General features: G+C 47.3%; 1 protein-coding gene across 3 annotated transcripts in view; it reads left to right on the forward strand.

Annotated features, from left to right (window-relative positions):
- MAP3K15 (mitogen-activated protein kinase kinase kinase 15) overlaps positions 1-13,873 on the forward strand; it is a 115,753-nt gene that overhangs the window by 31,594 nt on the left and 70,286 nt on the right. For all 3 annotated transcript variants that reach the window (XM_059385745.1, XM_059385743.1, XM_059385744.1), the window contains exons 4-6: positions 7,002-7,195; positions 10,196-10,364; positions 12,331-12,437. In XM_059385745.1, the coding sequence (XP_059241728.1) occupies positions 7,002-7,195; positions 10,196-10,364; positions 12,331-12,437 (470 nt within the window). The remainder of the gene's footprint in view (positions 1-7,001; positions 7,196-10,195; positions 10,365-12,330; positions 12,438-13,873) is intronic.

Genomic DNA, 13,873 nt, shown 5'->3' on the forward strand with positions numbered 1-13,873 from the left:
TCTCACCAGATCGTACTCCTGACCCTGACACTGTACGTTACCTACTGGAATTGAAATAAAAACGTAAAAAATAAAATCGGTGACTGGCAGAGGGGAAAAATTATGACATTCAAGACTGTATAATCAAACTTTTATAATGAGAGCCTCTTAAACACTTATTCCTTAACTTGCTGGTGCTGTAGGACAATCTGTTCACGGTGGTGAATCTATACGTGGCGTGGCAGCAGTTCTAGAACTCTCCATCGCTAAGTTAGGAACCGAAGACTTTGGAGGACAGACTCCTCCACTCCCTAACCTCCCAGGGTCCGAGACCAGTGGCTTTTACTCTGCTCTCTGACCTAACTTTACTGTATCAGAATCTTCCTTTTGGAGGTACTTGAAGAGTGTTTGGAATAAGGGTTTACATATTAATGGGCCTGGCGTATTCGTTCTATTGCCCCATTATGTAGGAAACTAAGCTGCCCTTGTTGAATGTGTTTTAAAAAGCTGGATTCCTGGGATGTTTCCATTTATAAATGTAACAATTACAAATATACAAGCTGGGTTCGCTATTGGACATGTGTTATGCTAATCAATGTTTTTCTTTTTAATTTCTGGTCTCCCCACCAACAAAAGTCTGAATGTGCCCCATCATTTGAAGATGTTTGGGCCTATTCTTCTCCTTTGTAAGAACAAAAGAACTGCCCTCAAAAGCCTGTGCTTTCATTTGGAAGTTTATGAATTGCTTTTGTAAATGTAGCCATTAGTCCCGATTGCTTTCTGTAAAATTTCTTAAACTCTTGTACACTTCATGAGAGATTTTCTCAAAGGGAGCATTTTTGCTTTGCCAAGCCTCCAGATTCCTGCTGTCTCCTCTGTCCTGTCCATTCAGCTCGCTCAGTTGTTTGCAGAGGTCACGTATCCCCTCTCTTTCTCTTCGTTTTTCTCTGACGGTGGCTGGGCTGAACGTTTGCCCAAAGCATCGGGTCCCCTCCTGGCTGCCGGCAGGTCTTCACGAGCCTCTGCCGCTCTCACTTTGCCTGCGGGCGCCAGGATTTATTCGTCAAAGTCTTATTTCTTCACACCTCATTACTGAGGACTTGAGGAGGATGGGGACAGAGTTCACTCTCGTGCTATTTGCAAGGAATGCGCTTTGCTGGAGAAGGACGGTCTACAAGATTTCAGAGGAAATGTTCCTTTTGGAAAGAGGTTTTTTTTTTTTTAAGATTTTATTTATTTATTTATTAAGATTTTATTTATTTATTTGACAGAGATCACAAGTAGGCAGAGAGAAAGAGAGGAGGAAGCAGGCCCCCTGCTGAGCAGAAAGCCCAATGCAGGACTCGATCCCAGGACTCCAGGATCATGACCTGAGCCAAAGGCAGAGGCTTAAGCCACCCAGGCGCCCTGTAAAGAGTTTTAAGACCTGTGATACTTGTATCCAAAGAGCTGGGATTCTTGGCCCTTCACTTAACTGCCTTTTGGGGAGACACGAGGTTATTTAATTGTAATGTCGGGAAATCTTTTTGTCAGGATCGTTGCTCTCTATAATGTTCTGTCTTTTAAGCTGAGAGAAGACAAGAAAAAGGTATCCATTGATAGAGTTGGTTATAGTAACATTTCCGTTGACCATTTCTGGTTCTTTTGGTTGGTTTCTGTGGATTCCAGGTAACAAATGGGGCCCTTTCCTTGGGCCAGTACCGCCTTATTTCCACCGGCATCTCTTGTACTGTTGGTGTCAGATAAATCCTATTGCCGGGTGGTACAGTCCCCAACATAGGATTACGTACATCGCCTCACGCAGTTGTCTTTAAAATCAGTTAAGAAAGAATTGGCAATCCTATCTGTTCCTTTACTGGCATTATTTGTTTTTGTCAAGTGAATTAGAATTAGTGTCTGGTGTCACTCGCTTTCAGCCTGAAGAACTTGCTTTAGTAGCTTTCGTAAGATGGGTCTTCTAGGATCAAATGATCTCCATGGTTGTTGCTCTGAAAATGTCTTCATTTCACCTTCATTCTGAAAATCTAGCTTGCGAGATAGAAGCTTCTGGCTGACTTATTTTGTCTTTCACCCTTTTGAGTATGTCATCCTGCCGCCTTCTGGCTTCACTAATTCCAAGGGCAAGTCCGCTGTTGATTTAATTGACGTTCCCTTGTATGTGCTAAGACCTTTTTTTCTTGCTCCTTTCAAGATTTTTGTCTTTGAAAATGCTGACTGGTGCTTATCTGGGTATGGATCTCTCAGTTTATCCAGGGGGAAGTTCCTTACATTTCTTGGCTATGTAGATTCATTTACTCATGTTTAAGAAGTTTTCAGGAATTATCTCTTTAGATATTTTTCTGCTCCTTTCTCTCCTGTCCTTAGGGCACTCCCATAATAGGACGTGTCTATGTTGGTGCCCTGGAGGCTGTCCCAGATTTCTCTGAGTTTCTTGCCTCCTTCTTCATTCTTTCTTCTCTCTGTTCCTCAGATTACATACACTGTTGGTCTCTGTGCAAGTTGGCTGATTCTTTCTTCCACGCAGATTTTCCTGTCGGGTCCCTTCAGTGAATTTTTGATTTTGGTTACGTGTACTTTTGAACACCAGAAATCCCATTTGCTTCTTTTTTGTGACTTCTGTCTCTTCCCCGATACTTACTATTTGATGAGATAGCGTCATCATACCTTTAATTCTGTCAGCATTTCATGTGTCCTTTAGTTCCTGGAGCATCTTTATAATAGCTGTTGTCCTGTCTTTGTTTCCTAAGTCCAGCATCTGGGGCCTTCCAAAGTCAGATGCTGTCACCTGCTGTTTTTCCTATGCATGGATCATACTGTCCTGTTCCTTGGCATGTTCTGTTTCTTTTTCATTGAAAAGCAGACAATTTATTTTTTTAAAAAAGATTTTATTTATTTGAGGGGCACCTGGGTGGCTCAGTTGTTAAGGTCTGCTTTCAGCTCTGGTCGTGATCCCAGGGTCCTGGGTTCGAGCCCCACATCAGGCTCCTTGCCCAGCATGATGCCTGCTTCTCCCTCTCCCACTCCCCCTGCTTGTGTTCCCTCTCTCGCTGTCTCTCTCTGTGTGTCAAATAAATAAATATAATCTTTGAAAAAAAGATTTTAGGGGTGCCTGGGTGGCTCAGTGAGTTAAGCGTCTGCCTTCAGCTCAGGTCATGATCTCAGGGTCCTGGGATCGAGCCCCACATCGGGCTCTCTGCTCTGGCGGGAGCCTGCTTCCTCCTCTCTCTCTCTCTGCCTGCCTCTCTGCCTACTTGTGATCTCTCTCTCTGTCAAATAAATAAATAAAATGTTTTTTAAAAAAGATTTTATTTATTTGAGAGAGTAAGCACAAAAAGGGGCAAGCAGGCAGGCGGAGAGGGAGAAGCAGACTCCGCATTGAGCAGGGAGCCCGACACGGGGCTCCATCCCAGGACCCTGGGATCATGACCTGAGCCGAAGGCAGAGGCTTAATGACTGAGCCACCCAGGTGCCCTGAAAAGTGGACATTTTAGATAATGCAATATAGCAACTCTAGATACTGAGCTCTTTCCCTCCCGTCTGTGGAGCTCGTTTCTGTTGCTGGCCAGTTTGTTGAGTGACTTGATGACACTAGTTCAGGGAAGTCTTTTTGCCGCCTCTGGTGCCACTCCTTGGCGGGCACAGCGCTGGGCATGTACACAACCGCCCTGACCCTCCCACCCCCACTCAGGGGTGACGGGGGTTGCATTCTTCCTGTGTGAAGAATAGACCCGAGCTGTCAGTTCATGACTGTGTTTCTGACTATGTCCTGGCATGTGAGCTTTCCACAGCCTGAGATCATTAAAGTGGGGCTCCTTGGCAGGGGCAGCCATCAAGGCCCGTCTTCAGGGTTCTGTCTGACCTCCGGAAGGCTCTTCTTAGCTCTGTCCACCCTGTTGCTCTTTGAGAAATGAGCTGGTCTGCCTTCGACCTATTGCCGTCTTGAATTACCGACTTCTTCATTTCCTGCCACGGGAATCTCCCTGGTTTGTGATGGTGCCCGTAAGGTGGGCCTTCCTGTGTTGTGGGTCCTCTGGTCCACTTCTGGAGGGCCGCAGAGCTATCTGTTCTTACAGGATGCCTCTAGCCCCAGGCAGAGCCTCCGAACCCCTGCTCCAGAGGGGGCGGTGGGGGATACAGCCTGACTCCCACCTGCTCTGGGGGGAGGTGCCGCACAACAGTGGCAGCCCCCAATCTTCTCAGCTTTGCCTCTCCTGATAGGGAACCTTTACTCCTTGTAATCTGGGACAAAAGATGATCAGGGCCCAGTTTTGGGCCTATTTTGCCTACATGTGGGAACTGGGCAGGGAAATGGAACTCTGGTTCTCTCTGTCTCTCTCTCTTTAAAAGAGTTTATTTGTCTGAGATCGAGAGATCTAGAGCACAAGCAGTGGGAGAAGCAGGCTCCCTGCTGAGCATGGAGCCCAGTGTGAGACTCGATCCTGGGACCCCAGGACCATGACCTGACTTGAAGGGAGCCACTTAACCCACTGAGCCCACTGGTCCTCTTGACCACACTTGCCTGGAACAGAGCTGCTCCAGCCTGGGCTGTGGTGAATGACAGTGTTGGTAGCCTGGCCAAGGAGAGAGAAACTATCACCCTAGACTAGAGCTTGTGGAATAAAAGGGAGCCCCTTCTTGCCTGTCCCCAACGAGGGTAGCATTTCTGTCACTCTGGGCTGGAGGATAGGGGAGGAGCAGATTATCCAATGTTCTTACCAAGATAAGTTGGTTTTCTTGAATGTGTCTCTACTTGCTGTATGCTCATCAGACAATTCATAGAGACTTTAAATGTTAATTTTTTTGGCCGATTAGGGCTCTTCTTCTGGGGCGGTAATCTGAGAAGCTTCTCACCCCACCCCACCCCACCCCAGCCCCAATCTAGCTCTAACTTTTTGAAAAAAATAAACTCCGCTTTTGCACAGATATTTGACCTTCTAGACCTCACTGATGCACACAGTCTTCCTCTGTCTGCAATCAGAAGGTTTTTATCATAAACTCAGCCTATTGCCTGTGGAAAAACAAGCAGTTTAACCTTCTGATTGCATAAAAGGCATTGAATTTACTTCAATAACATGGCTTTGTATTATAGATGGAGAAATTTGTCTCTAACCTACCCAAACCTTACTTTGCTGGACAGTACGAGTCTGTCTTTGAGAATTTGAAGATAATACCAGGAAGGGAACTTTGTTCCCCTGGTTCAGGCAGTTCCCAGTGATTTCTGGGAAGTAGCTGCAATTTTCTCCCTGACCCCAGTTAGCGCCCACACACCTGAATTTTTGCCACTTCTCTTTATAAAACACTGGTATCTGTATTTTGAGGGGTTTAACCCCAATATCTGGTGCCCACAGGGATAGTCTCCAGCTGCTCTTCTGGGTAAGTATTCTCAGAAAATCCTGTTTTCAGGAATAAGAATACAGGAATAATAGTACATCATGGAGCTTAATGTAAGGTAAGGGCTGCCACCTGTTTTCGTGTGACCAGTCAGTTCCGAGTGCTTCTTGCATGTTTATTTAAATGATGGGGAAAAGTCAGAAGATGAAAAGTATCTCAGGACATGTGAGAATATGAAATGCAGTTGTGTCCATAAATAAACTTTGGTGGGGACGTAGTTCTGCTCACGTGATCACATGTTGTCTCAGGGGCTCTGCTGCTCTGATGGGCGAGTTGAGTGGTTGCCACAGAGACTGGCCCACGGAATGCCCAGTCCTTCCCGACTGGTTTTTCACGGAGCAAGTTTGCCGACCCAGTGTGAAATACGTTTGAATGGAGCAGCATGAGTGATTTTTTCTTAATGAAATATTTTAGGGCCTAACAACCATGTCTCAGTAGGACGTAGAGAGGCCCGACAGGGTACAAGAGAGAGTTACAGGACAAGTTGTTAGTTGGGCTTCAGGTGGAAATAGGCGTGCTGCCTGTTCTGTAAACAAATCTCATTCACAAGGAAAACTTACAAGCCTAGGTCACGTGGGTATTTGAGATGAGCTCCCCAGTGGTGCTGGTTTTCCCACAGCTTCTGTTTGATCTGAGATGGCAGCATTCTGATTGTGTTTTCTGTAATTACTGAATTTCTTTCTAATTGAGAAGAAGCTATCTTCCTTATGTGGTCTCTTGTTTTTGGAGAGAACGTGCTTCCCAAGGTTCTGGCTATATTAATCTAAAACCCTGAGATAATTCCACTGACTGAGTTTAAAAAAATTAAAGAGAAATCAGATGAAATATATCTGGCATCATAGACATTGTTGAAAATGAAGCAAAGAGCTAGGAGTTAAAAAGTCTGGAATTTTAAGCTAGTTGCTTTTTGTGGCAGTGTAGACAAAAGCTTGACTGATAAAAGAATGTTCTGTAAGAATGTATTTTAATCTTTCAGATGTGCTAAAAATTCAGCATGAAAATTGCAGTGTTTATGCTTTGCAAAGGATTGTGATTCATAGTCAAATTGTAATTAGTTCTTAGAAGAAAAGATACTGTTTTACCTGAGCAGTAGTTGGCATAATAAAACGTTAGCATCCTTTTTTAAAACATCTCCAGGATTAGTCATATTTATTGATATCTGTTCCCCGCAAGACCATTTTTACTCAACAAAGTGTTATAATTGTTCACTTGTGGTTCAGTGGTCCAGCAACAGGGCTTTGCCATCCATGCTGAAAGAAAGATCTGCCTTTCCCATGCTGTTCTTGCTTATCAATGGGTTCAAGCTCCCTGTTATGGGGTGGGGGGTGGGGGGGACATGTGGTGAAATTACATCATTTCCATGACTTAAAAACCCTAAAAGCTCTGCCAGGGAAGTTCAGAGACCTACACAGATCAGTTCAACCTCCGAAACCAAATTTTTGTGTTCGGGCTTGTGGGCTTGCGGGGCTTCCGGTCTTGTGCCTAGAAGATTCCTTGTTTTGGTCGCACACGCTGTGATTCATTCTCTAGCGCTTTCTCCTTCCCTGACCTACCAGTTTCCGCCTGCCCAAATCCACGGCTGTGCTCCTGCATCGAAGACTTTGTGACGCATTTCTGTTTCTGTTTTCCAGGCATCTAGTGGCAATTACTATTTCATCCCGTACATCGTGACACCGTGCGCGGATTATTTTTGCTGCGAGAGTGACGCCCAGAGGCGCGCCTCCGAGTACATGCAGCCCAACTGGGACACCATCCTGGGTCCGCTGTGTGTGCCCCTGGTGGACAGGTTTATTAGCCTCCTCAAGGACATCCACGTGACCTCATGGTAATGCCCGTTCGCAGTCAGCAACCCTGGGAGCTTTGCTGGAATTTTCCCTTCACGTTTGTGGAGGCAGTGGACTCGTAGGAGACCGTAATGCCCAGAGAATGGGGAACCCCGGCCAGTCCGTTCTAAGTGCCCCTGGACTCGGCTGTTGTTCCTTGCTACCTCGCTAAGTTGGGCCTTAAAGAGAATAGAAGTGGAGTTTTAGCAGGTGAGGGCTGAGCCCGAGTCTGGCCCCACCCAGCTCCCTGCGCGACCTTGATAGAGAATTCTGTGTAGCTGTTTTCTCATCTAGAAAATAAGGACACGAAGTCACTGTTTTTATGCTCTTTCAACCCTGAGATTCCGTGTTTTAACATCCTTTCCAAACAGGATTTTGTCTCCCCCTGTCCCCAACCCCGTGCAGCTGTTGGCGGTGGTTAAAATGACTCAGCAAGGTCACTGGGATCATGAGGGTCTCGCGTTGAGTCAAGCCACAGGACGTCCTGACCTCAGGATGTCTTGGGATGTGTTCTTTGCAGATTTTGTCCTTTGTGGAGAAGGTGGGGAACACTCATTCAGAGGCGGGCAGGTCTGGGTCTGAGTCCTCGGTCAGACGATGCCGCACTCAGCAGCCTCCTGGCCGTCCGCTCCCCTGTCTGAGCCTCCGTGCTCGAGAGGCTGGACTTGAAGGTGTTCTGGTTCTCAGAGTTGGAGGCCCGAGGTTATCCACTAGACCGAAGGACCCAGTCATCGTCCTCACAGCCAGGTTTAAGGATTTCATTTAAGTGATGTCACAAGAAGGATCTGTCCTTCCAAGACCAATGAGAATCCAGAGCCCTGGATGGACTGGCTTTAAATGGAAAGGCCCCCTCATCCCACTGTGGCTCGGACGGTGGCTTCCCCCGCTGTGACGTGTCACTGTCGTGTTGGTCTGAGGTACACGCTTGCTAACAGCCTGTTCCTTGACTATCCTGTCATCTCTTGCTTGGACACAGAGTCTCTCCTACGCCCCTTCATGGGGAAACGAGACGAGAAACCGAGGTCTTGGTGACCCAGTGCTCGTGCGGACAGCAGACAGGGGACCTGCAGTGGCGCGTTCGTGCAGAGCCTGACACGGACCCACCTTGCCTCACAATGAGCATTTTAGTGACATTTGGGGAGGAAGCTCTTCAAATATTAGCTTTTCAGGTCTGATGAGGAAATGGGCTGGCTCGAGTCTGCCATCCGAGCAAGGCCTTGTAAGAAGTGGGCTCACGTTCGTTTTTCATGAAACGTGCATTTGTTGTCAGCAGGAAAACACCCGTTTTGATGTGGTGTGATTTCAAAGGGCTTGAAATACCTGTTGGTCACTTCCGCCCCTTGAATGCTTAGTGAGAGGGTACGCAGGGCTTCTGGTTTAAAACATCTGGAAGAGGGATGACAGATAATTTTTTCGCTCAGGGGTCAGCTCTTCTAGATGGGTAAAGGCCACCTGTAGCCTTGTGCTGAAGAGGGGTTTGAAGCCATTTCCAAGGTCACATCAGTTAGCAGTGTCCTTCCTCATTACCACGGGCAGAAACGGCTGCATGTGTGCTACATCGGTGATATCCCCGAGTCAGTGTTTTGTTTATTTACCTACAAGTTCTAGCTCTTGTGAGGTTTCTCAGTTCATTAAAACTAGTTTTCAGAATTAGCTTTGAAAACAACACTAAAGTCTAACTTTTCACTTGTCAGGCTAAATTAATAATGCTTTCATATCTTTGATGCCTTTATCATCCACCAAATGGACAGTGGCTGTCACCCAACTTAATGACTCCTAAGACTGAGAGAATTTTAAACACTGGCAGAATCCGCCTATTTGCTCTTTGGATTGATAAGCAGTAGACAAACAAAGTAAAAAAAAAAAAAAAAAAAAAAAAAAGGTAACGCACTGATCATTTGATGTCCGAGTTCTTTCTGTGGGGCACGACTTCCTTCTTTAAATGTTAATCGGGGTCCTATTTTGAGCATTCACATTTACTTGGCATCATTTTAAAACTATTAAAGGTACATAACATTCCTTCTTAAGTATTTGTCTTTCTCTGAAGACTGTTAAATTGAGCTTGCTCTTTTTTTTTTAAGGTTTCTTTCTTTTAGAGAGAGACAGGGTGGGTGGGAGAGGGAGAGAGAGTCTTAAGCAGACTGTCCACTGAGCACAGAGCCTGATGCGACATGGGGCTCCGTCCCACAACCCTGAGATCATGACGAGCCTGCCCCCTTTTTCTCATGAACAGCTTAGTTTTTCTCTCTACAGCAAAGTCCTCTTAACCACTTAACCGGTTGATGGTAGATTACTGCTTGGCAGTGTCTGGTCTCCATTAAAACATTACTTGGAAAGTAGGCCCATATTTAAATCCATTCTTGGTCATTGCAAGTTGGCCTCTCTACACCAAATTGGATCATTTGTGAAGGTTTTAAACCAAGTACCAGATACCAGCATTGCTTCTCTGAGAGGCTACGGTGAGAGATTGCGGTGTGGATTTGAGCCGCTTTAGATGTTTTTATGTATCGCTATTATTATCGTCATCTAGAAGCTCCCAGGAAGGAAGTTGTGTTTTATGTTAGAAAAGCTTTCTGGCAGTTGAAAATGAGCGGCGAGTGGGAGTGACAGGCGGAGGGAGGTTGTCCAAAGGCTTCCAGGCACAGCCTCTAGGATTTGCTCAAGGACACGCCCAGTTTCTGGCTCTCGGCCGAGTGGAAAAAGCTTTGTGATTTCTAGGTGGGGATCCCTGATAGATTGACAGCGGTCAGCTTGGAAAGTACTTCCAAGGTCCTAACGAGCTGCATTTGTTGATGTGGAGTGGTCGGTTGTCACAGACCGTGACTAGCAGGTAGAACCTGTCTCCTGTCTCTGCTGGTGCGGGGAGGCTCGGGCCTGGGCGAGGCCCCCGTGTGTCCAGCTCTGTCGTGGTTTTAAGAACCAAGGTGCTTTGAGCCGCTGAAGGAAACAGAGTCCCAGATGCAGGTAGATGCGCCCAGAAGTTGTCCTACTTCCCTCTCCAGCGCTTACTACAAAGAAACCTTATTAAACGACATCCGGAGAGCTCGGGAGAAATACCAGGGTGACGAACTGGCAAAGGAGCTGGCTCGGATCAGACTTCGCTTGGACAACACCGAGGTTCTGACCGCGGACATCATCGTGAATTTGCTGCTGTCCTACCGCGACATCCAGGTACGAGCCCGCTTCCCGGAGGCTGGCGTGTGCAGAGTGCTTCCTTGGCCAGAGAATTAAGTCCTCACGGGGAGCACTCTTCTACCAGGCGGTGGTTAGCTGCCTTGTTTGTAGACAAAAGAGGTATGTGGCCGGGTCATAGGTCCCCTAGCGCATCTGCTGTGCTAGTAACATTGGAGGTTTTGTCACATCAGACAGCCACTCTGGCCAAACCTCATTCACTGTACGGCTCGATAACAGGAGCTTAGAATCAGTTTAACAGTTTTAACAGTTTAGATGCACTTGAGGTGAAACCTTGTTTCAAGCTCTTGGCAAATCCTCATTCACTTCATCCTCTCCCCAAGCTTATGGGATGAATACTCTGATTATCCCCGTTTTACAAATGAGGCACAGAGAAGTTAAGTTGTCCAAGTTCAAGTTCACACAGCAGTTAACAAAGTCAAGATTCAACTGAGGCAATGTTGTCCTTGCTCTTTGCCCCTCTTCTGTGCTACTTTCTTTACGCCTTTGTCATTTTCTTCTTCGGGGATCACCGGCCATCAGTGACAGGGAGAGGAGGAGTAGCAGAGGCGCATCTAGGACCCAGGACATGCAGAAGTTCACTCTAGAACAAGCACCGGGGCCTCACGAGGAGTGCTGGAGACTGAGTCTATGGGATGCGGTACCATGAAGGAAATGGAGTGCTTCCTCCATCCAAGTTAAAGGCTGTCGAGCCATTTATAGGGATGCCTTGATGGGGGGGGGGGGGGGAACGCAGGACACTGTGCCTTCCGTGCAGAATTCTACAAAGCCATATTGGAGGTTGTTGACAACAGGTCTTTAAATCAAATTGAGAGAGGCACCCAGTTACGACCTGAACAAAGAAGAGTCAACTGCTGGGGTCTGCGAGCCCTGCTGATAAACAGGTGCATCTAATTGACTTTAATAGCAGATGCAATTAGGGATTTTGACAATGACCAACTGATGGCCCAGGGGACAAGAGAATGCAAATGAGCTTTTTTTGAAATCTTTCTTCCCCTGAGCTTCTGGCTTCCTTCTGTCCTGGCCTTCACGCCTCTCTTGTTTTTATAACCTTCCTTTGGTAGGACTCTCAGGCCCAGATGTAAGCCAGAAGCTTCTTGGAATACACTGCCGCCTTTCCTTGAGCTCAGAACAGGCGTGCGGGAGCTCAGTGGGCAGCTCTTCTCACTGAACTGTGTCTGGCTGGCGGTGAGGTGGCCAGTCACCGTGACTGGAAGCCTGGCCGAAAGGGTAGCAGATGGCACAGCTCAGAGGGGACCCAGCTGAGACAGACACAGTAGCAATGTTTCCCTGGGTAATTATGCGGTGTAAAACTCTGGTTCTCAACCAGAGGACTTGTGGCTGTGCCTGGAGACCTTGTTGGTTTTCACGGCTCAGGGGCAAGGGGGAGGTGCTGCTTAACCTCCCAGAATGCCCAGGCCAGCCCCCACAAGCGAGAAGGATCCAGCCCAAAAGGTCAGTAGTGCCAAGGTGGAAAAATCCTTGTTTAGATGAATTCAATTATATGTGGCCAAATGGGAAGGACCTGGGGTGTTTGCCCTCTTCCCGTGCTCAGTGACTGTAAGATTTCCTGTGTGTTTATCTCGCACTTACCTTAACCCACGGCCCTGCTCATGCTGTTAACTCTCTGGCGCTCACGGCATGGGATCTTTTTCTGGGCTGCTGGACTCCCTTGCTTCATCCCCTTGATCCTTTTGTGGCCTCTGATAGCAGGGATTCTTGGTCTGGCCTTCTCTCTCGTTCATTTTGAGTTTTTTGTTGTTTGTTTTTTTTAATCTCACTCCTATTGTGTTACAGGCTATAAATAATTTCACTAAACGCTCTCTCTGTAGGGAAAGGCTTGTATTTAAATGCTGAGGCAGTCTTAGGTTGATAACTGTCCAGAAGAATCTGCGAAGAGCTGTCTGTCTCCTGATTTTCTCACCTTGGGACCTCTTGTCAACAGGACTATGACGCCATGGTGAAGCTGGTGGAGACCTTGGAAATGCTGCCCACGTGTGACTTGGCTGACCAGCATAATATTAAATTCCACTATGCATTTGCATTGAACAGGTAAGAGTGAGAGTGGACATATAGAATTTTGAAACATGCTACCTGTCCAGTTCTTCTTTCATTCTACCCTCACTGAGTCTGAGCCAGATTGGGTGCTAAAAGGCCAAGGTTATGAAAAAGGGCAAGGCATCTGATCTTGGGGTTCAGGGATTTTGTGTTTGGAACATATACTCCAGCCGTGAGATCGGACATGTAACTAAAGCCTTAGAGGTCAGAAGAATAAATGCTTTGATGAGGGTTTGCCCCAAATGCTGTGGAAGCCTAGCAGAGGGAAGAAGTCCTTCCACCTGGGGCTTTTAAAGCATCTTCCCTGGGGGTTGGGTTTGGAATTCGTGGTAAGAATTATCTCACGTGCAGAAGAGAGTGTGGGATGTGGCTGGCGAAGAGGCCGTTCTCCTTGGCCAGAGCAGGAATGGGAGCCTAGTGTTCTTCGTGTGCAGCGGGCCTCCTGGGAACGTCTGGGGCCACTAGAGTACAGTTTGCGGGGGAAGCACACACGTGCCCCTGAGGCTAAGTGCGGGGGCTGCGGCTGTGTCTTGAAAGGATCTCTTATGCCCAAATAAGGGGTTGATAGTATCTTGTGGACTGTGCGGGGTGAGTTTAAGCAACTAGATGACTGTTGTAGTATAGAAGAGGGTGCTCTCTTCATTTACTAGTATAATATGAACTTTGGAAGACAAAATACTGGGCTAGATGGAGTTGGTGAGACGTGGAAATTCCAGCCTGGAGATCAGGAGCCTCAAGAGGTTGTGTGCCGAGGGGCCGGGGGTTGGTATTAGTTAAGATGCTGTAACAAAGGGACCCTGAGTGCAGTGGTTTGAGTAAGACGGAAATTGCTCTCCCACCTAGCAGTGTAGCAGTGAGTGGGCTGGACGAGTGGCTTAGCCCTGCTCCGGGAGTTGTTCGGGGACCTGGTTTTTGACCATTTTGTAGCTCTTGAATTTGCAAAAATGTTATCCTCTTCTGGTTGAAGCTAGGTCACTGCGGGTCTGTATTCCAGCCTGTGCAAAGGGAGAAAAGACTGAGAGCTCAGGACAATTTCCTTTAAAGCATATAGAATTAGCATGTGGTGGTGGGGGGGGGGCACTTCTACCCCCATTCCATTGATGAGAGCACAGTCACGTGACCCCACATTGCAAGAAGGGCAGTTGGGAAATGTAGTCTTTACCTGGTCAGCCATGTGCACCTTCAAACTCAGCTACTGTGGATTTGGAGGATGATAACTAGGAGTTGGCCAGGTTGAACCTCACAAAATCCCTGGTGCGTGAATGTTCTAGCCCTGCCATCTCCCTTCCGTGGCTGATGTCTTCCACAGGGAGTGAATAAAGTGAGCATAGGAGGTGACCCGAGCGAGAGGACTGTTGCGTCTGGTCTCTCAAGAGTCCGGCTTGGCTTCAGCAGCTGGATTGGGCTACACGTTGTGGGCTTGCCACGGG

Source organism: Mustela nigripes, chromosome X (assembly GCF_022355385.1).
Source record: "Mustela nigripes isolate SB6536 chromosome X, MUSNIG.SB6536, whole genome shotgun sequence".
Classification (NCBI taxonomy): Eukaryota; Metazoa; Chordata; class Mammalia; order Carnivora; family Mustelidae; genus Mustela; species Mustela nigripes.